The sequence below is a fragment of the Saccopteryx bilineata genome, chromosome 3 (genome assembly GCF_036850765.1).
Source record: "Saccopteryx bilineata isolate mSacBil1 chromosome 3, mSacBil1_pri_phased_curated, whole genome shotgun sequence".
NCBI classification, from domain to species: Eukaryota; Metazoa; Chordata; class Mammalia; order Chiroptera; family Emballonuridae; genus Saccopteryx; species Saccopteryx bilineata.
This window is the reverse complement of record NC_089492.1, coordinates 145850250-145873660: the sequence shown is the minus strand read 5'-3', so window position 1 is coordinate 145873660 and position 23411 is coordinate 145850250. Positions and strand designations below refer to the sequence as shown.

General features: G+C 41.4%; 1 protein-coding gene across 12 annotated transcripts in view; it reads left to right on the top strand.

Moving 5' to 3' along the window:
* Window positions 1–23411, top strand: part of REEP1 (receptor accessory protein 1) — a 137285-nt gene that overhangs the window by 71173 nt on the left and 42701 nt on the right. For all 12 annotated transcript variants that reach the window (XR_010730340.1, XR_010730339.1, XM_066267635.1 and 9 more), the window contains exon 3: window positions 16615–16691. Coding sequence is in view for 10 of the 12 variants with exons in the window: in XM_066267635.1 (XP_066123732.1) it covers window positions 16615–16691 (77 nt within the window). In the remaining 2 variants the exon portion in view is untranslated. The remainder of the gene's footprint in view (window positions 1–16614; window positions 16692–23411) is intronic.

Sequence of the window (23411 nt, the reverse complement as noted above, 5' to 3'; positions counted from 1 at the left end):
TACAGTTAGATTTTCTTTTTTAATCCATTCTGCTACTCCGTGTCTTTTTATTGGTGAGTTTATTTCGTTTACATTTACTGTAATTATTGACACTTGTGAGTTCCCTATTGCCATTTTATAGATTGCTTTCTGTTAGTTTTGTATCTTGTTTGATCCTTCTCTTTCGTTTTTCTATCTTTTGTTTTTATTTGGTTGTATTCCATACATCTTTCTTCTGTTGCTATCTTTTTTATCTCATGTGCTTCTGTGGTGGTTTTTTCAATGGTGGTTACCTTTAAGTAATGAAAAGGGTTCCTACCCTGTTCATTGTAGCACACTATTTTGTGAGTACTTTTGCACTCCACGTCCTTTGCTACTGTTAATCTCCATCCTCTCCCCCCTTTGTTTTTGTTGTTGTCACAATTTAAATTTGGTTTTATTGTGTTCTTCTTGGAGCTTTTACTTGTGGCTTTTTTGTTGTTGTTGTTCTTTGTATCTGATTGGAGAACCCCCTTTAGTAATTCCTGGAGTGGGGGTTTTCTGATGATAAATTCCCTCATCTTTTCTGTATCTGTGAATGTTTTTATTTCTCCTTCATATTTGAAGGATAGCTTTGATGGGTATAGTATTCGTGGCTGAAAGTTCCTCTCTTTCAGGACTTTAAATATTGGGGTCCACTCTCTTCTAGCTTGTAGAGTTTCTGCTGAGTAATCTGATGATAATCTAATAGGCCTTCCTTTATATGTTGTATTCTTCTTTTCCCTGGTTGCCTTGAGAATTTTTTCTTTGCCATTGGTTTGTGCCAATTTCATTATGATGTGCCTTGGAGTAGGTTTGTTGGGGTTAAGAAAACTCGGAGTTCTGTTTGCTTCATGAATTTGAGGCTTTAGTTCTTTACACAGGCTTGGGAAGTTCTCATCTATTATTTGTTTGAGTATGTTCTCCATTCCATTTTCTCTCTCTTCTCCCTCTGATATACCTATTATTCTTATGTTATTCTTTCTGATGGAGTCAGATAATTCTTGTAGGGCTATCTCATTGTTTTTAATTTTTGAGTCTCTTTCTTTTCTCTCTGTTGTGCCTCAAGTTCCTTGTCTTCTATTTCACTAATCCTCTCTTCTATCTGACCTGTTCTATTAGCTAAGCTTGTTACCTCGTTTTTCAGCTCGTGAATTGAGTTTTTCATCTCTGTTTGATTTGTTTTTATAGTTTCAATTTCCTTGGACATATATTCTTTGTGTTCATTGAGTTGTTTTCTGAGCTCCCTAAATTGCCTTTCTGTGTTTTCTTGTATATCTTGGAGGATTTTTAGGATTTCTATCTTGAATTCTCTGTCATTTAGCTCCAAGGTTTCTAATATATTAAATTTTTTCTCCATAGATTTTTCCTCATCTAGCTGTGTTACCTCTCTTTCTTTTGTATTCATGATATTCGATTTTCTCTTCCTTAATGGCATCTGAGGGTGGGTTTTGTTGATAGTATTAATGAGATTTAATAAAGAATAAAAAAATTAAAAAAATAAAAAATCGAAAAAAGTTTTTTTAATTAATAATGAAATAAAGAAAAATAAAATAATATAAACATTTTTTTAAATTAAGAAAAAAAAGGAAATTATCCCCCCTCCTTTTTTCCTCTCCTCTACTTTCCCCTCTTTCTTGAGAAAATCTTGTGGTGAACTGTAAATTATATTGTATTTAATAGAACAAACAATGCCTGTAATGGAGGGCCTGAATTGGGGAAAAGTAATAAAGGGGCAAAAAAATAAATAAAAATAAATTAAAAATAAAATAAAAAAGGGGGGTATGGACCCACAAAAAGCAAATAATAAAAAAATTTGGATCAAGAATAAAATGATTTGCGTTTAGGTGTTGGTTGACTAAGAGCTATGATGAGAGGAATAAGAGGGAAACAGGAAAATGGGGGGACAAATAAAAAAATTACTATTGTATTTAGTGGAACAAGAGCTTGATAAAATGGAGAGCCAGGGATGGGAGCACTGCTAGTGAGTTAAAAAGGTGAAGTAAAAACCCCCCAAAATGCCACAAACATAAGTTTGAGTCCCAGATAAGATAATTTGTTTGTTATTGAGGTTTGAATGAGAGGAGACGTAAAGGAGAAAGGAAGAAACTAATATAGAGGGATAAAAGAAAGGGAGAGAGAAAAAAAAGAAGGAGCCACTAAAAGAAGAAAAAAGAAAAAAGAGGAGAGAGAGAGAGTTAAGGTTTTGGAGTACAACCCTCATAGAGAGAAAGGAAGAGGAAAGAAAAGATAATGGGAGATGTAACACTTATGGGTAGTGTAGTTCAAGGAGAGGAGAGAGTAAGACTGGTAGAGAGTTAAATGACCAAATTGGAGGAGGAAAAAAAAATCAAGGATGAAGATAAGAGAAACAAACGAACAAATATAATAAAATGGGATAGGTTATAAAGTCTGCAGATTATTCTTGATTTTGAGAGGTTATCTTCTTGCTTTTTCTTTTCTCTCCCTCTTCCTGGTTGGTGACTCTGTACCCCGGGTTCTGCCCCTTTGGCATGCTCAGGTAGAGGTTTGTAGTTGGTAAGTCTCTATGGCGATGTCATGTATTGTGCTTTAATCACATTGGCAGTCGAGGCTCATTAGCATTTATAGGCTCTGACAGTGAGAGAGTCCATGTTCCTGGAGCCTCTCTCCTAGTCTTTCCTTCCTCAATTAGTAGCCTGATAATCCAGCTAAGGAGTTGCTGCTGCCTCTGCCTGGATAGTAAGAGGCTCAAAGAGCTGGTCACTCCCCACTCTATTCCCACTCTGCACAGGGCTCTGGGTAAGGCTCAGTCAGTCAGAGCTGCTAGCATAATCAGGTGGGGTTTCCACCCACTCAAAGACCTCTGACTCTGCCACTCTGTCCGGTAACATGGGCGGGCACCCACTCCTGGGGCGTTTGGAGGAAACTCTCGTTCACTATCTGCACGCGCAGACCAGGATGTCAGGCCGGAATTCTCGCCCTCTGAGTGAAACCCCCGGCTCGCACTGAAAAGTTCCAGCGTTGGAATTGGTTCTCGCTCCGTCCCCATGTGCGGCTTTTTCAAGGCGCTGGCGCGGCCTGAGATTCCGCTTTACGCCCAGACAAAGGCCCCTGACTCTGCCCCTCTGTGGGATAACTCGGGCAGGCACTGCCGAGGCACTCGGAGGAATCTCTCGCTCACTATCTGCACACGCAGACCAGGATATCAGACCAGCGGCCTCACCCTCTGAGTGAAACCCCATCCCGCACGGAAAAATTCCAGTGTTGGAATTAGTTCTCACTCCCTCCCCATGCGCAGCTCCCCCAGGGTGCTGCAGTGGCCTGGAGATTCCACTTTCGGCCCACACAAAGGCCTCTGACTCTGCCTCTCTGTGGTACAACACGGGCGCACACTCCCGGGGCTTTGAAAGGAATCTCTCGCCCACTATCTGCGCGTGCCGACCAGGAGATCGGGTAAAATGGCTGCCCCGCTTGTCTTTCTTTGTCTAGGTTTGGTGCGAGTGTTAGCTGTATTGCCCGGTTGTCACAGGAACAGTTTTTCCTCGGCTTGGATCTCCGTGCCACAGCCTGGTTCAGCCATTTGTGCCGCAGCCTGGATCTGTTCACCCCCTTTGCCCGCCTTAGTTTCTATATTCTCAGTTTCCAGTGAAAGCCGCCCTGTTTAGGTTAGTGAGGAAGGCGGAGCATTTCTTACTCCCTATTTCCTTCGGGGTTTGGTTATATATTTAGCCAATTTTTCGCTCGATCATACCTTTGGGTGTATTGCAAAACATCTGGAGGCTCCAAGGATAGGTTTTTCTGTTTCTGGTTGAAGATCTTGTTGAGTTTTGGGGGAGATTTATCGGTATCGCTTCCTATCCCGCTATTACTCTGATGTCATCCAATCCAAAATGGACTTTAAAACAAAGACTATAGTAAGAGATAAAGAAGGTCACTACATAATGATAAAGGGAACAATCCAACAGGAAGATATAACCGTTATAAATATCTACGCACCTAATATAAGAGCACCTAAATAGATAAAACAGACTTTGATGGATTTAAAGGCCAAGATCAACAGCAATACTCTAATAGTAGGAGATTTCAATACCCCACTAACATCACTAGATAGATCCTCAAGAAAGAAAATTAATAAAGAAACAGCAGACTTAAAGGACATATTAGATCAACTCAATTTAATAGATATCTTCAGAACCTTTCACCCTAAAGCAGCAGACTATACATTCTTTTCAAGTGCTCATGGTACATTCTCTAGGATAGACCACATGTTAGGGCAGAAAAGCAGTCTCAACAAATTTAAGAACATTGAAATCATATTGAGCACTTTCTCTGATCACAATGGCATGAAACTAGAAATGAACCACAACAGAAAAACTGAAAAATACTCAAACACTTGGAAACTAAATAGCATGTTATTAAATAACGAATGGGTTAACAATGAGATCAAAGAAGAAATTTTTAAAATCCTAGAAACGAATGATAATGACCATACATCAACTCAAAATTTATGGGACACAGCAAAAGCAGTCCTAAGAGGGAAGTTCATAGCATTACAGGCATACCTCAAGAAGCTAGAAAAAGCTCAAATAAACAACTTGACCCTGCATCTAAAAGAACTGGAAAAAGAACAGCAAGTAAAGCCCAGAGCTAGTAGAAGGAAGGAAATAATAAAGATCAGAGCAGAAATAAATGACATAGAGGCTAAATAAGCAATACAGAGGATCAATGAAACCAGAAGCTAGTTCTTTGAAAAGGTAAACAAGATTGATGCACCTTTAACCACACTCACCAAGAAAAAAAGAAAGAGGACTCAAATAAAATTAGAAATGAGAGTGAAGAAATAACAACTGACACAACAGAAATACAAAATATTATAAGAAAATACTATGAAGAACTGTACAACAAAAAACTAGACAACCTAGATGAAATGAACAAATTCCTTGAAACATACAATCTTCCAAAAATTAATCTGGAAGAATTAGGAAACCTAAACAGGCCAATTATAACAAATGAGATTGAAACAGTTATCAAAAAACTCCCCAAAAAGAAAAGTCCTGGGCCTGATGGCTTCACAAGTGAATTCTACCAAATACTCAAAGAAGAACTAACTCCTATTTTTCTCAAGCTATTTCAAAAAATTCAAGAGGAAGGAAGACTTCCAAGCTCCTTTTATGAGGCAAGCATAATTCTGATTCCAAAACCAGGCAAAGACAACACAAAAAAAGAAAATTATAGGCCAATATCCCTGATGAATTTAGATGCTAAAATCCTCAACAAAATATTAGCAAACCGAATCCAACAATATATGAAAAAAATCATACACCATGATCAAGTGAGACTTATTCTTGGGAGGCAAGGCTGGTACAATATTCGCAAATCAAAAAAAAATAATAATAAAATAAAATTAAAAAAATATTCGCAAATCAATGTGATTCATCACATAAACAAAAGGAAGGAGAAAAACCACATGATAATTTCAATAGATGCAGAAAAAGCATTTGATAAAGTCCAGCACCCATTCATGGTCAAAACTCTCAGCAAACTGGGGATACAGGGAACATACCTCAACATGATAAAGGCTATCTACGACAAACCCACAGCCAACATCATACTCAACAGGCAAAAATTAAAAGCAGTCCCCTTAAGATCAGAAACAAGGCAGGGATGCCCCCTTTCACCACTCTTATTCAATATAGTTCTGGAAGTCCTATATTGAAGTCCTTTTCAGACAAGAAAAAGAAATAAAAGGCATCCAAATTGGAAAAGAAGAAGTAAAACTATCATTATTTGCAGATGATATGATATTGTATATAGAAAACCCTAAAGTCGCAGTCAAAAAACTACTAGACCTGATAAATGAATTCAGCAAGGTGGCAGGATATAAAATTAATACTCAGAAATCAGAGGCATTTTTATACACTAACAATGAACTATCAGAAAGAGAAATTAAGGAAGCAATCCCCTTTACCATTGCAACCAAAAAAATAAAGTACCTAGGAATAAATTTAACCAGGGAGATTAAAGACTTGTACTTGGAAAATTATAAAACATTGATAAAAGAAATCAGGGAAGATACAAACAAGTGGAAGCATATATCGTGCTCATGGTTAGGAAGAATAAACATCATTAAAATGTCTATATTACCCAAAGCAATTCATAAATTCAATGCAATACCGATTAAATACCAATGACTTACTTCAAAGATATAGAACACATATTCCAAAATTTTATATGGAACCAAAAGAGAACACAAATAGCCTCAGCAATCTTGAAAAGAAGAATAAAGTGGGAAGTATCACACTTCTGGATATCAAGTTATACTATAAGGCCATTGTACGCTAAATAGCCTGGTACTGGCATAAGAACAGGCATATAGATCAATGGAACAGAACTGAGAACCCCGAAATAAACCCACACTTTTATGGACAACTGATATTTGACATGGAGTAAAGACAGTCTCTTTAACAAATGGTGTTGGGAAAATTGGACAGCTACCTGCAAAAAAAATGAAACTAGACCACCAACTTACACCATTCACAAAAATAAACTCAAAATGGATAAAAGACTTAAATTTAAACTGTCAAACCATAAGTATCTTAGAAGAAAACATAGGCAGTAAGCTCTCGGACATCTCTCACAGTGATATATTTGCTGATTTATCTCCACGGGCAAGTGAAATAAAAGACAGGATAAACAAATGGGACTATATCAAACTAAAAAGCTTCTGCACAGCTAAAGACAATAAGAACAGAATAAAAAGACAAACTACAAAATGGGAGAATATATTTGACAATACATCTGATAAGGGGTTAATAACCAAAATTTATAAAGAACTTGTAAAATTCAATACCAGGAAGACAAACAACCCAATCCAAAAATGGGCAAAGGAAATGAATAGACTCTTTTCCAAAGAGGGCATACAGATGGCCAATAGGCATATGAAAAAATGCTCAACATCACTAATCATTAGAGAAATGCAAATTAAAACCACAGCGAGACATCACCTCACGCCAGTCAGAATGGCGCTCATCAACAAAACAACACAGAATAAGTGCTGGCGAGGATGTGGAGAAAAGGGAACTCTCCTGCACTGCTGGTGGGAATGCAGACTGGTGCAGCCACCGTGGAAAACAGTATGGAGATTCCTCAAGAAATTAAAAATTGAACTGCCTTTTGACCCAGCTATACCACTTTTAGAAATGTACCCTAAGAACACCATAGCACTGTTTGTTTATGGCATGTTTATGGCAGCATTGTTCACAATAGCAAAGATCTGGAAATAGCCCAAGTGTCCATCAGTGTACGAGTGGATTAAAAAGCTTTGGTATATATATACTATGGAATACTACTCAGCCATAAGAAATGATGACATTGGATCATTTACAACAACATGGTTGGACCTTGATAACATTTTACTGAGCAAAGTAAGTAAATCAGAACAAACTAAGAACTGTATGATTCCATACATAGGTGGGACATAAAAATGAGATTCAGCGACATGGACAAGAGTGTGGGGGTTACAGGGTGAGGGGGAGAAGAGGTTGGGGGAGGGGAAGAGCACAGAGAAAACCAGTTAGAAGGCAACGGAAGACAATTGGACTTTGGGTGATAGGAATGCAGCATAATCAAATGTCAAAATAACCTAGAGATGTTTTTTCTGAACATATGTACCCTGATTTATCAATGTCACCCCATTAAAATAAAAAAAATAAAAAAGAAATACTGAATGAAAACTTTCCTAACTGTTGAAGGAAAAAGTCATACAAGTTTAGGAATCACATAGAATCCCAATCAAGATGAACTCAAAGAGGCCCACATTAAGGCACATCATAATTAAAATGGCAAATGTTAAAGATAAAGAATCTTAAAGAGTAGCAAGGGAAAGATAGTTACCTACAAGGGAGCCCCGATAGGGTTGTCAGCTGATTTCTCAACAGAAACACTTCAGACCAGAAGGGATTGGCGTGAAATATTCAAAGTGATGAAAAGCAAAAACCTACAACCAAGATTTCTCTATCCAGCAAGATGATAATTTAAAGTTGAAGGTAAAATAATGAGCTTCCTAAACCAATTAAAAAAAAAAAAGAAACCCAAAGGAGTTCATTACCACCAAACCAGTATTGCAAGAAATGTTAAAGGCCTGCTTTTCTTTGATAGAGGATTGGATAAAGATGTGGTACATATATAAAATGGAATACTATTCAGCCATAAGAAATAATGATATCTTGGCCCTGGCTGGTTGGCTCAGTGGTAGAGCATCAGCCTGGCATGTGGAAGTCCTGGGTTCAATTCCCAGCCAGCGCACACAGGAGAAGCGCCTATCTACTTCTCCACCTTTCCCTCTCTCTTTTTTTTCTATTTCTCTCTTCCCCTCCCACAGCCAAGGCTCCATTGGAGTAAAGTTGTCCCAGGCCCTAAGGATGGCTCTATGGTGTCCTCCTCAGGCACTAGAATGGCTCCAATTGCAATGGAGCAACACCCCAGATGGGCAGAGCATTGCCCCCTAGTGAGCTTGCCAAGTGGATTCCAGTTGGGCACATGCAGGAGTCTGTCTCTCTGCCTCCCTGCTTCTCACTTCAGAAAAATTCAAAAGAAAAAGAAATGATGATATCTTGCCATTTATGACAACATGGATGGACCTTGAGAACATTATGCTAAATGAAATAAGTAAATCAGAAAAAGCTAAGAACTATATGATTTCACAACAGGTGGGATATAAAACTGAGACTCATGGACATATGAGTGAAGTGGTTACCAGAGGGGGGTGTAAAGAGTGACAAGTATATAGTGATGAAAAATTACTTGACTTTGGGTGATGGGCGTACAACGCAACCAATGGTTCAAATGCTGTAGAGATGTTTACCTGAATGCTATGTGTTCTTGTGGACCCATGTCACCTCATTAAATTTAATTTCTGGAGGAAAAAAATGAACAACCTGCTTTAAGAAGAAGAAAGAAAAAAAGAAGTATACAAAGAGGGAAACAGAGATATAAAGAATAAAATATCACAAATAAATTAGTACCCATCAATGATAACTTTAAATGTTAATGCTCCAGTCAAAAGACATAGGGTAGACTGACCAGTGGGGGAGCAGTGGATAGAATGTAGACTTGGGACACTGAAGTCCCAGATTTGAAACCCTGAGGTTGCCACTTTGAGCACAGGCTCACCAGCTTGAGATTGGGATCATAGATATGACCCTGTGGTTGCTGGCTCAAGCCCAAAGGCCACGGGCTTGAAGCCCATGGTCACTGGCTTGAGCAAGTGGTGACTGGCTCAACTGGAACCGCCCCCCCCCCCCGGTCAAGGCATATATTAAAAGCAATCAGTGAACAACCAAAGTGACTCAACTACAAGTTGATGCTCCTCATCTCTCTCCCTTCTGGTCTCTCTCTTTATCTCTCTCTCACACACACATACAGATACACACACCTGCACACACAAGACATAGGGTAGCTGACTGGATAAGAAAACATGACACATATATATAGTGATATGGTGTCTATAAAACACCCACCTGAGAACAAAAGATGCACACAGTCTGAAAATGAAGGGATGGAAAAATATTTTATGCAGATGGAAACAAACAACAAAAAGCTGGGATAGCAATACTTATATCAGACAACATAGACTTTAAAACAAAGGCTATAGGCATGACTGCTTGTGTCACAATGGACAGAGCGTCTACCTGGGACACTGAGGACCCAAATTTGAAACCCTGAGGTCACCAGCTTGAGCACAGACTCATCTGGCTTGAGCATGGGATTATTGACATGATCCCATGATCGCTGGCTTGAGCTCAAAGTCTCTGGCTTGAGCAAGGGGTCACTGGCTTGAGCCCAAGGTCACTGGCTTGAGCAAGGGGTCACTGGCTTGGCTGCAGCCCCCCAGTCAAGCATGTATGAGAAGTGGTCAATGAACAACTAAGGTGCTGCAACTATGAGTTGATGCTTCTCATCTCTCTCCCTTCATTTCTCTCTCTTTCTTTCTCACACAAGAAAAGAAAACAAAAACAAAACAAAACAAAAAAGGCTATCACAAGGGATAAAGGAGGATGCAACTTAATGATTATGGGAGCAATCCAACAAGAGAATATAACCCTTATAAACATTTATGCACCAGCTTAGGGGCACCTAAATATATAAAGCAAATCCTGGTAAATATAAAGGGAGAGATCAACAGTAATGGATCAACATGTTAGGACGCAAAACAAGTCTCAATAAATTTAAGAAGATTGAAGCCCTGGCCAGTTGGCTCAGTGGTAGAGCGTCGGCCTGGCGTGCAGAAGTCCCGGGTTTGATTCCTGGCCAGGGCACACAGGAGAGGCGCCCATCTGCTTCTCCAACCGCCCCCCTCCTTCCTCTCTGTCTCTCTCTTCCCCTCCCGCAGCCGAGGCTCCATTGGAGCAAAAAGATGGCCCGGGCGCTGGGGATGGCTCCTTGGCCTCTGCCCCAGGCGCTGGAGTGGCTCTGGTTGCAACGGAGCGACGCCCCGGAGGGGCAGAGCATCGCCCCCTGGTGGTCAGAGCGTCACCCCTGCTGGGCGTGCTGGGTGGATCCCGGTCGGGCGCATGCGGGAGTCTGTCTGACTGTCTCTCCCTGTTTCCAGCTTCAGAAAAATACCAAAAAAAAAAAAAAAATTTAAGAAGATTGAAATCATATCAAGCATCTTCTCTGATCATAATGGTATGAAACTAGAAATCAATCACACGAATAAAACTGAAAAACACTCGAACACATGGAGGCTAAATAACGAGTTATTAAAGAATGAATGGGTTAACAATGAGATCAAGGAAGAAATCAAAAGCCAGCTGAAACAAATGAAATTGAACACACAACAACCCAAAATCTATGGGACACAGCAAAAGGGAAAATTCATAGCATTACAGGCCTACCTCAAGAAGCAAGAAAAATTTCAAATAAACACTTTAACCCTACACCTATAAGAACTAGAAAAAGAACAACAAACAACACCCAGAGTAAGTAAAAAAAGGAAATAATAAAGATTAGAGCAGAAATAAATGACATTGAGACTAAAAAAAAAAAAAAAAAAAATACAAAAATTCAGTGAGACCAAGAGAGCTGGTTCTTTGAAAAAGTAACCTCACATGCACCCTGACTGGGATCAACCTGGCAACCCCCGTCTGGGGTTGATGCTGAGATCAACCAAGCTATTTTTAAAAACTTAGATGGATGCTCAGACCAACCGAGCTATCCTCAGCACCCTGGTCAACACTTGAACCATTTGAGCCACTGGCTGCAAGAGGGGAAGAGAGAGAAGGGGGAAAGGAGGGGAAGAGAAGCAGATGGGTCACTTCTCATGTGTGCCCTGACCAGGGATCGAACCCGGAATGTCCACATGCTGGACCATCAGGACTTAAAGTCTAATTTAAATAAATGCCTGTGCACCCAGTTTATGAGCCTGCACATTCCCAATACACTGCAGTGACCTTACCTGTTTCAGTCCGTCACCTGCCTCTCCCTAAGGTAACCATGATCCTGAATTATCATTCTCTTTATTTTTACAAACTAAGGTTTTACCAAATATCTGTGAATCTTAATATATTGTTTAGTCTTGCTTGTTTTTGAATAAAAGGTCTCTTTAAAAAAGGAAGGAAGGAAGGAAGGAAGGAAGGAAGGAAGGAAGGAAGGAAGGAAGGAAGGAAGGAAGGAAGGAAGGAAGGAAGGAAGGAAGGAAGGAAGGAAGGAAGGAAGGAAGGAAGGAAGGAAGGAAGGAAGGAAGGAAGGAAGGAAGGAAGGAAGGAAGGGGGAAAATATATACTCCCTATGTTCATTGCAGCATTATTTATTTACAATAGCGAAGATCGGGAAACCGTCCAAGTGTCCATCAGTAGATGAGTGGATAAAAAAAGCTGTGGTACTTTTACACATTGGAATACTACTTGACTGTAAGAAATAAGAAAATCTTACCTGGCATGTGGTGGTGCAGTGGATAGAGTATCAACCTGGAATGCTGAGATCACCAGTTGAAAACCCTGGGCTTGCCTGGTCAAGGCACATATACAAGCAACCAATGAACAACTCAAGTGAAGTAACTATGAGTTGATACGTCTCGTTCCATCCCCTCTGCTATCTCTGTAAAATCAATAAGTAAAATCTTTAAAAAAATAAATTAAATTAAATGCCCTCTATGTTGATTAACGTTTAAAAAGAAATTAAAAAATCTTTTGCAACAGCATGGATGGACCTGGAAATTATTGTGCTAAGTGAAATAAGTCAGTCAGAGAAAGACATACCATAAGATCTCACTTAAATGTGGAATCAACAAAATAATTTAACAACAACAAAAATAGAAACAGAAGCATTAGATGCATATAACAGACTGATAGCTGTCAGAGGGGAGGGAGGTTGGGGGCCGAGTGAAAAAGGTGAAGGGATTAAACAAAAAAACGAGAAAAAGAAAAGAAAAAAATATATATGACAACAGTATGGTGATAGCCAGAGAAGGGGGATAAGTGGGGACAGAAAGAGACTTGACTTTGGGTGGTGAGTGTTCAATGCAGAATGCAGATGATGTTTTATTGAGTTGTACACTTAAAACCTGTTTGGTTTTATTAACCTGTGTCACCCCAATGAATTCAATAAAATTATATTAAAAAAAAGAAATCCTGTTTCTTTTCTCATTGTATCCAGCTTCTCCTTAGATTCTTTAATATATCTATACTCTTTTTTAAAAATGATGCTTAACCTACCCTTTTCTCCTAGGATAAGTGTCTTGTTAAGTGCTGACAAAAAAATAGCTTTCATAACAAAAACTTTGTTAATAAGTTGCTGTCTACCTATTACCTGTTTATCTGCTTTGATGAGTCTTCTGTTCAGGTCTTTTTCTTGTTTTATAATTGGGTTGTTTATTTTTTATTGTTGAGTTTTAAGAATTCTTTGTATGTTTTGGATACATTATCATATATAAATATTTTCTATCTATATCTATATATCTATATATAATATCTTCTCCCATTCTGTGGCTTGTCTTTTTATTCTCTCAAGTGTGTTTTCTACAGAGCAGAAGTTTTTAATTTTAATGAATTCCACTTACAGTTTTTTTCTTCCTTGGGTCATATGTTGCTATTGTCAAAAACTCATTGCCAAGCCCAAGGTCATCTATATGTTCTCCCATGTTATTTAGAAATATTATAGTTTTTCATCATGCATTTAGGCCTATGATCCATTTTGATTTAATTTTTGTGAAAGATGTCAGACCAGTGTCTGGATTCATTCATTCATTTACTCATCTACTTATGCATTTACTGACATACTATTGGTTGGTTGACTGATTTCATGTGATGTCCAGTTATTCCATCATCATTTATTAAAAAGACTATCCTTTCTCCACTGAATTGTCTTTGCTCTTTTTTCAAAACGATTAGTTGATTATATTTATGGGGTTTATTTCTGTGCTCTCTATTCTATTATTAGATCTATTTTTCTATTCTTTCAATAACATTGTCTTGATTTATTATAGTTTCATAGTAAGTCTTGAAGTCGGGCAGTATCAGGCCTACAACTTTGTTCTTCATTATTTGTAGGCTATCCTTGATCTTTTATCTTCCCATTTGAACTCTGAAATCAGTTTGTTGGAGTCCACAAAAGAATTTGCTGGCATTTCAATTTGGATTCTGTTGCTCTATAGATCAAATTGAGAAGAACTGACATCTTGACAATATGGAGTCTTCCTACTCATACACATGGAATATCTCTCCATTTATTTAGGTCTTTGATTTCTTTCATCAGAATTTTATAGTTTTCCTTATGTAGACCTTTTACCTATTAGAAATATATATATATATATATATATATATATGATTATTAGATATATTCCTGAGAAACTCATTTTTCTGGTGTTACTGTTAATGGTATTATTATTTATTTATTATTATTTATTTATTATTTTTCTGAAGTAAGAAGCAAGGAGGCAGAGAGACAGACTCCCACATTCACCTGACTGGGATCCACACAGCATATCCACCAGGGGGCGATGCTCTACCCATCTGGGACGTTGCTCTATTGCAACCAGAGCCATTCTAGCGCCTGAGGTAGAGACCATGGAGCCATCCTCAGCGCCCAGGCCAACTCTGCTCCAATGAAGCCTTGGTTGGGGGAGGGGAAGAGAGAGATATAGAAGAAGGAGAGGGGGAAGGGTGGAGAAGAAAGGTGCTTCTCCTGTGTGCCCTGGTCGGGAATTGAACCTGGGACTTCCACACCCTGGGCAGATGCTCTACCTATTTTTTTTAATTTTAAGTTTCAGTTTTTATTTTTGGCATATACTAAGTAAATTGTATTTTATATATTTTCCTATTATCCTGCAACCTTGCTGTCATTACTTATTAGTTCCAGGAGTTTTTTGTCAATTCTTTTGGATTTTTTTACATAAAAAGTTAAGCCATCTGCAAATAAAGACAGTTTTATATGTTTCTTTTTAGTCTGTATACTAGTATTTCATTTCTTGTGTTATTGCATGACTTGGGACTTCCAGTGTGTTTATTGAATAGGAGTGATAAAAGAGACATCTTTGCCTTGTTCCTCATCTTAGGGGGAAACTATTTGGTTTCTCACCATTAAGTATGATATTAGTTGTAGGGTTTTTGTAGATGTTCTTTATCAGGTTGAAGAGATTTCCCTCTTTCTAATTTGCTGAGAGGTTTTTTTTAGTCATAAATGGGCATTGCATTTATTAATTATTGATTCCATATCTTTAATAGGTACGGGCCCTTTCCACATTTTTAACTGGGCTATTTGTCTTTTCAGAGAGTAGTAAGAGTTCTTTATATATTTGGATGCAGGTACCTTATCTGATACTGATTAAAAATATTTTTCTCCCCTTTTGCATGTTGTTTTTTCACATTCTATTAATTAATTAATTAATTACATTTTAAGTGAGAGGAGGGGAGATAGACTTCTGTATGCGCCATGACTGGGATCCACCCAGCAACCTCTATCTGGGGTTGATGCTTGAATCAGCCAAGCTATTTTTAGTGCCTAAGCCCGATGCTCAGGCCAACTGAGCTATCCTCAATGCCCAGGTCCAATGCTTGAACCATTCAAGCCACTGGCTGTGAGAGGGGAAGAGAGAAAAGGATAGAGAAGCAGATAGTCACTTCTCATGTGTGCCCTAACTGGAAATTGAACCCTGGACATCTACAGGCCAGGCCAGTTCTCTATCCACTGAACCAACTGGCCAGGGCCTCTTTTCATATTCTTAATGGCATCCTTTGAAATACAAAAGTTTTAAATTTTTGTAGTCTTATTTATCTATTTGTTTTTCTTTTGATGTTTGTGCTTTTGGTTTCATATCTAAGAAATTGTTGACTAACTCAAGGTGACTTCTATGTTCTCTCTTTTTTAAAAAAAAATTTTTTTTTTAATTTTTTATTTGTTTATTCATTTTTTAGAGAGGAGAGGGAGAGACAGAGGGGAGAGAGAGAGAGGAGAGACAGAGAGAAGGGGGGAGGAGCTGGAAGCATCAACTCCCATATGTGCCTTGACCAGGCAAGCCCAGGGTTTCGAACCGGCAACCTCAGCATTTCCAGGTCCACGCTTTATCCACTGCGCCACCACAGGTCAGGCTAAAAAAAAATTTTTTTGATTTATTGATTTTAGAGAGAGAGGAAAGGAGAGAGAGATTTGTTCTACTAATTTATGCATTCATTGGTTGATTCTTGTATGTTCTTTGATTGGGGATTGAACCCACAACCTTGACATTTTGAGATGATGCTTTAAGCAACTGAGCTTCCTGGCTAAGACCTATGTTCTCTTGTAAGAGTTCTTCTTAGGTCTCTGACTTATTTTGACTAAGTTCTTAGTGTAAGTTATAAATCCAATTTTATTTTTTCACATCTGGATATATCCAGTTGTTTCAACACAGTTAATACTTTTTAAAGTCTTTGGGTGCTAATTCTAACAGTTAAGTCATCTGTGGATCTATTTCTATTGACCAATTTTTGTGGAAGATTTTACATTAAAGAGTAGTCTGATGAGTTCATGTTTTAGGAAGATTAGTGTGGGGATGGTTTGTAGGCTGCATTGGTGAGGGGAAAGCCAAGAGACAAGGGAAACAGGGATCCCTTGCAGTAATTCAGGAGAAAGGGGACCACGGCCTCAACTGGAAGAGAGAGGCAGTGCAAATGAATAGTCATGTGGGACAAATTTTTAAAAAGATCCAGTTACTGCAAGAGGCTGTGGGGTTTTCCACAGGAAGGGATTCTTAGGTGGCCAGTAACATTATTCCATCCCAGAGAGTCTGGCCTTGTTAAATCTCATTCCAGGTGTGTCTCTTTGAAGGCCTGGAGAGTTTACTCACCTGATATTGGTCTTAGAAAAATGACCTCGCTGAATCCTGAGTCATCCCTGGTCTGCAGGTCTTCCTGGCTCACCTGAGGGCTGTTGAAGGTCACCCAGGATCTACATCAATCTTGAGCCTCGGTCAGTTGTGGAATAGCCTGTTTGCTGGAGTGGAACTAGACATAAGCTGGAAAGATTGGAAGGGCGGGTTAGACATGCAGGAAGCAGTGCCTGGACATACCTCCACATGCTCTGTCTGGGCCTTTTCTTCTTAACATCAGGCAGTCATTTATGCTTGACTTTCTCTATTAGCTCTGCTGCTCTTTTGTTCAACAGGTCAAATGGATGATGTACTGGATTATATTTGCACTTTTCACCACAGCAGAGACATTCACTGACATCTTCCTTTGTTGGTAAGTGCTACAAGAATTGGGACTTTTAAAGGGAGAATGTTGCCTAGTGTCAGGGGAGAGGTGGAAAAGGTCTAATAGCAAACCTTTAGAACTGTAGAAGAGAGGAGCAGGAGCAAGAATTTTAACTGGGATGTTTTTAATAAATTAGTCTGTAGAGTTGTTCTTCAAGGAAATATTTATTGACTGATCTTATAAGAGCAGGTTTTGTTCTTATATAATTGTGGGCAAGATAAACACAATTTCTTAGTTAATGGATTTGGTAAGGAAGCATTCCTATATTAAAAAAAGAAGGAAAGAAAGAAAAATGCACAAAAGTGTGTAATAGAACTGAGTTTCCCTTCCGCAGAATTCACTCTCACTGTAACTGCTATTCACAGTTGTATATACTGTAGTTTTAAAAACGTATGTATATGTATATATACATATAAACATAAATAGATCTATGTTTAATGGTCACATAGAATTTCATGGTATCAATGGGCCATAATTTATTTAATCCCCTTTTGAAAACCATGTTTTTCTCTTAAAATAATGAAGCTATTATATACAGCAATGGAGCAAATAAAAATGATAAGCTAGTGCTATGTATTGGTAATGCACCTCCTTAGGTGAAAGGAACTGTGAATAATATAGTATCCTGTTTCCATTTAAAGGGACCGAGTTTGTCCATATGCGTGTGAATGTATACTAACAGTGATGTGGAAAGTACCTGTCAGTTAACCAGGGTTCTTTTCCCATGGGGTCATTTCATCATCGGTTTGGCTTCACATTTGCTGTGTTGTATGAATGTTTTACCATGATCAAATATCATGAGAAAAAATAATAGCTATTTCTATTTTGGAGAAAGAAGTTCTTACCCAAAAAGAATCAGTATGAACTTACCCTGCAGGCTGTCCTAGGCCAAGCACCAGACCTAAACACCACTCCCCCCTGAATCCTGTTTTGGATCAATGGCCTTAGTAGGTAGTTTTCCCCCTGAAGGAGCCTGGCGTTCATCTTCTCTGGGAGAAATAGACATCTCCGCTATTGTGGTCTCTGGGTCACCTAATTTAATATGCTTGTGCCATCCTGCCTTGCCCTGTGCCCAGGTACACGACTTAGGACAGGGCCAAGTTTCTGGGAGCGGAGAAAGAAGCCTACCGAGCCAGCCTTTGTCTTTCCCAGGCTTCAGCAGCTAGCCCAGGAGCCAGACCCCACTTCAGGCAGACCTACATTGGGCGGTCCCTCTGTATCCCATGAAGATAAGGTAACAGGCCAGGGCCAATGAGGACTATGTAGTTGATGAAGCAGTGCGGCCAGCTCACGTCCTCCAGCTTTCCCTCTTAACGATGTTCCCTGTCTGGTCCTGGGTGGCCTTCTGCTGTCTTCCCGTTCCTTCTCATGAACATCAGGGGGATAGTGTTTGCCATATGAGCTCTTTCCCAGCAATATTGGCGTTTCAGTCTTGCTGCTTCTGGCTAAATGGAAATTCTGTCTGATTATATGTCCCTCCCTGGTGGCTGGACTGTGTCCTCATCCATGGCCCTGGAATTTAGAGTTTGATACCTAATAAATGTTCAAAAACCATTTGTGGGGTTGAATTGATTATGATTTGAGGAGGTGAAATTAGTTTTCTATTACTGCTGCAAAAAAAATGGCCACAAAATCAGCGGCAATTTATTATATCATAGTTTCAGTGAGTTATAAGTCCACATAGACTCAACTGTGTCCTCTGTTCAGGTGCTCACAAGGCCAAAACCAGGGTGTGGGCCAGCCTAAACTCCTATCTGCAGGCTCAGGGGAGGTTCCGCTTCCAGGGTGTGGGCCAGCCTAAACTCCTATCTGCAGGCTCGGGAGGTTCTACTTCCAGGGTGTGGGCCAGCCTAAACTCCTATCTGCAGGCTCAGGGGAGGTTCCGCTTCCAGGGTGTGGGCCAGCCTAAACTCCTATCTGCAGGCTCAGGGGAGGTTCCGCTTCCAGGGTGTGGGCCAGCCTAAACTCCTATCTGCAGGCTCAGGGGAGGTTCTACTTCCAGGGTGTGGGCCAGCCTAAGCTCCTATCTGCAGGCTCAGGGGAGGTTCTACTTCCAGGGTGTGGGCCAGCCTAAGCTCCTATCTGCAGGCTCAGGGGAGGTTCCACTTCCAGGGTGTGGGCCAGCCTAAGCTCCTATCTGCAGGCTCAGGGGAGGTTCCACTTCCAGGGTGTGGGCCAGCCTAAGCTCCTATCTGCAGGCTCAGGGGAGGTTCCCCTTCCAGGGTGTGGGCCAGCCTAAGCTCCTATCTGCAGGCTCAGGGGAGGTTCCCCTTCCAGGGTGTGGGCCAGCCTAAACTCCTATCTGCAGGCTCAGGGGAGGTTCCCCTTCCAGGGTGTGGGCCAGCCTAAGCTCCTATCTGCAGGCTCAGGGGAGGTTCCCCTTCCAGGGTGTGGGCCAGCCTAAACTCCTATCTGCAGGCTCGAGAGGTTCCCCTTTCAGGGTCATTCAGGTTGTTGGCAAAATTTGGTTCTGTGAGACTGCAGCTCATTTCCTCCACATGAACCAACCCTTTCATCTTCCTGCCAATTGGCGTGTCGAATCCTTCTCATGCTTCGAATGCCTTCTGCTATGAGTCAGAGAAGGATCTCTGCTTTTGTTTTTAAAGATCATGTCATTAGATTGAATCTACCCCAATAATTCTATATAATCTAAAGTCATCTGTTAATTACACCTGTAAAATTATTTTCTGCCATTTTAAAAAAAGAAAAGTACTTATAGAAATAACACCAGGATGAGCAAGTCACGGGACCAGAATTTTACCTACTCTAGGCTACAGGAGAGCGTCTGTTGGGCGGATAAAATGTATTATGCTCACTTTGTTAAAGATAACACGAGGAGGCCGTCGCCCAGGTGATATTAATGTGTGTTGGGGTGGGCTAAAGGCAGGCAGAATTCTTGGAGCCTGGGGCTTGGTTTTGGGATTAAGCCTTTCCCACCCATTTTGATGTGGGGTAGTACAATCCAATCATACCTCAGAGAAGTGACTTTGTATTAGAGACTTCCCTATTTTGTATATTGGATTAAGAGTTTGGATTTCTACACTATAAAATGGGGACGAAGTGGGAACTTGGGCTCCTGGTTCCTGAGATTATCATTAGAAGAGAGAGCAGAGGAGAGCAGAGAAAGGCCCCGTGGAGGAGGCCAGGAGAAGCAGCCAAGATGGTGGAGTGCTGAGATGCCAGTTTGTGTAGAGTTTGTATTTGGGATAAGGAAGGAGATGGGGAACAGAGGTGAATAAGTCTGGTGAGCTAGAAACCTTTGATTCTAGGAAACTCGGATAAGTCAGTGGCTTTGTGAGCACTGAATGTGACTGGGTTTTGGAGCCCAGTGTGTATTTTTACTTGCCCGCTGGGTGCAAGCTAGAATTAAAGACTATGGCCCACCAGTTTGTGGCTCCGTTGTTTCTTTACCAACTGTCCGAATCCAATGCGAACCTGCATGGGCCAGGCTGCTGTGATGGTGGCCCTGGCCCTGGCCCTGGCTTCTGGCTTTACAGCGTCTGATACCTGGTGCATTTGGATCATGTGGAGGTCAAATCACCCTTCTTCCTGATGCATGTGGAGACCTCATCTGGCCCCTCTGAGCTGGAACTGTCCGGGTAGTTTCTGAGTGATGAGTGAGGGCCCCTTGCCCCTCTCCTGGCCCCTTGAGCTTCACTTCTTCAGGAGAGGTGCATTCTGGGAACCTTTCCTGCCTGCTTTAGCCCACAGCCTGGTCATGCCCGCTGCCTCACTCTCTCTCTCTTTCTGCCAGTCTGCACTATTACAGGGGACAGTCTTCTCGGGGAGTCCTTTCTCTCCCACTTCCCTCTCACCCTGGGAATCAGACAGAGCCCTGTGTCCTTCCAGGGACATGGACACCAGCTCAGTAGCCCTCGTTTCTCTTTATAATAAAAGAAAGGAAAGCTTCTGTCCTAAAATGGATCTTTTGACTCCCCAGAATCACGGCATCTTCAACTTGTGCTCATATCCAGGGTTGAGGACCGCCCCTTATGTTTCCCTCTCACGCTTCCCTTTCCCCGTTTCCCTCTGCCCACCCCTGCCCTGGGCAGTGCCTTCTTCACAGTTAACTTCTGTTGGGCAGATAAAATATGTTATGCTCACTTTGTTAAAGATGGCGCTGCCCACGTGAGGCCGTCGCCCAGGTGATATTAATGTGTGTTGGGGGCAGGCGGTGGGCAGGCAGGATCGTTGTAGCCTGGGGCTTGTTTTAGGGATTAAGCCTTTCCCACCCTTTTTGATGTGGGGCGGTACAATCCAATCATGCCTCAGAGAAATGACTTTGTATTAGAGACTTCCCTATTTTGTATATCGGATTAAAGGTTGTGAAGCTACAGTATAAAATAGGGGCAGAACGGGAGCTTGCTCTTGGTTCCTGAGAGTATCATTAGAGGAGAGAGCAGAGAGAAGAGAGCAGAAAGAGGCCATGTGGCCAGGAGAAGCAGCCAAGAAGCAGAGTATTGAGTGAAAGGCCAGTTTGTGCTGTTTGACGCTGGAGAAGGAAGGAGATGGGGAACAGAGGTGAATAAGTCTGGTGAGCTAGAAACCTTTGATTCTAGGAAACTCGGATAAGTCAGCAGCTTTGTGAGCACTGAATGTGAGTGGGTTTTGGAGCCCAGTGTATGTTTTTACTTGCCCGCTGGGTGCAAGCTAGGATTAAAGACTATGGCCCACCAGTTTGTGGCTCCATTGTTTCTTTACCGACTGTCCAAATCCAATGAGAACCTGCATGGGCCGGGCTGCTGTGATAGTGGCCCTGGCTCCTGGCTTTACAACTTCTTAAAGACTTTCTATCTTGATAAAAACAGCAATTGTACATGGCCACAGAAGAGATAGAATGGTGGCTTGTTTCACAATCTGTGTAGGTGATTTCATTTAGCCTTTTAAAAATTATAAAATATTGCATGCACATGGCAAAATAAAATGGAAACAATCAAGTTCCCTCCTCTCTCGGTCTCCCTCCCCAGAGGTACTACTGTTAAAAGTTATTTGTGTTTTCTTCCAGAAATTTTCTATACACATTGACTGCATATATTTCTGATAGCTTCATCACTTGTCCAGCCCTCTTAGAAAACATTTACCCCTCTGCAGTGAAGGGGTTATATTGGAAAGGTGGGCCCTGGGCAACCTAGTGCTGTGCAGATGCTCAGAAGCTGTGGAGGAAATGTGGTGGGAGCATCTGGACTTTTCTTCTCAAACTCATCCTAGAGGGCAGGACCATTCAAGGGCATTCCTCCCAGAATGAGCAGGGTCCTTCTCTACTTCTTGGGTGAAGGCTGGGATGTGGTAAGTTGGTTGGACTCAGACTTGATTGGTGGTGATTTTGTTGATAGAGCCAAGAGACCCCAAGGTCTCTGGGAGACATAGGGTCTGAGTGGCTCTACCTGGAGACCCCATTGATTCATGTGTGGCAAGAGCTGGCCTGGTGTGATGATTCCTGAGGCAGTTTGAGCAAGTCCCCAGATCTTCCTGTTAAGTGTGTGTGTGTGTGTGTCCGTGTCCAGGGAGGAGGGGAGCAAGGTCTAGAGGGGAGTATAGAAAGCTATTGTGTGGCCCTGGCCGGTTGGCTCAGCGGTAGAGCGTCGTCCTGGCGTGCGGGGGACCCGGGTTCGATTCCCGGCCAGGGCACATAGGAGAAGCGCCCATTTGTTTCTCCACTCCCCCCCCTCCTTCCTCTCTGTCTCTCTCTTCCCCTCCCGCAGCCAAGGCTCCATTGGAGCAAAGATAGCCCGGGCGCTGGGGATGGCTCCTTGGCCTCTGCCCCAGGCGCTAGAGTGGCTCTGGTCGCGGCAGATTGACGCCCCAGATGGGCAGAGCATCGCCCCCTGGTGGGCAGAGCGTTGCCCCTGGTGGGCGTGCCGGGTGGATCCCGGTCAGGCGCATGCGGGAGTCTGTCTGACTGTCTCTCCCCGTTTCCAGCTTCAGCAAAATACAAAAGAAAAAAAAAAAAAAAGAAAGCTACTGTGTGTATGGTGGTGTTAGGAGACTCATATACACCCACATGGTGATATTTCTTGGCCCTAATCTGCTTCTGGAAGGGTACCCAAGACACTGATGATGTTTATTCTTTAGGAGAAGGGACTAGAGGTCTGGGTTGGGGAAGAAGACTGTTGTATGTGTTTTTGTACATTTAGAATTTTTTAACTATATGCATGCATTACCTATTTTTAATACTTTTTACTTACTAAACAAAAGGGTGCAGTCTGACAGATCCTCTTGGGATTATCTGTGTATCTTGTGTTGAGGCCTGAGCTTGCCAGATTCGTTGGCTTTCCCCTGGCTTCTGGAAAATATATACTTGTTTTCAAGACAAAATTCCTCCCTCATTGATCACTAGAGTGTTCCAATGTGGGAGAAGCATGCCACTGCTCCTCCAGCCCCTTCCCTGTTCAGGCCCTGATGTTCAACTGTCTTGCGTGACAGCGTCCTCTGGTTGCCGAGCAAGTGTTCAGGAGGAGGACCCGGAAACTTGATGAGGAAAGCAGTGATTTGAGCTGCTGATTTGGGGTCATGTGAGAGTTAAAGGGCTCTGAAGTGACTTGCTAGAAATTGCTGTCTTATCTGGGGAGGAGGCCTGGAAGGGATTTACTGTTCTGATTCCTCAAACTAGCACAGGTGTCATTTTCCCTCAGCATTGCGTTGTCAGGGCACGCAATATGTTTTAATCAGGATGGTAAGACACATAGACACACAAATAACTGTCATGGT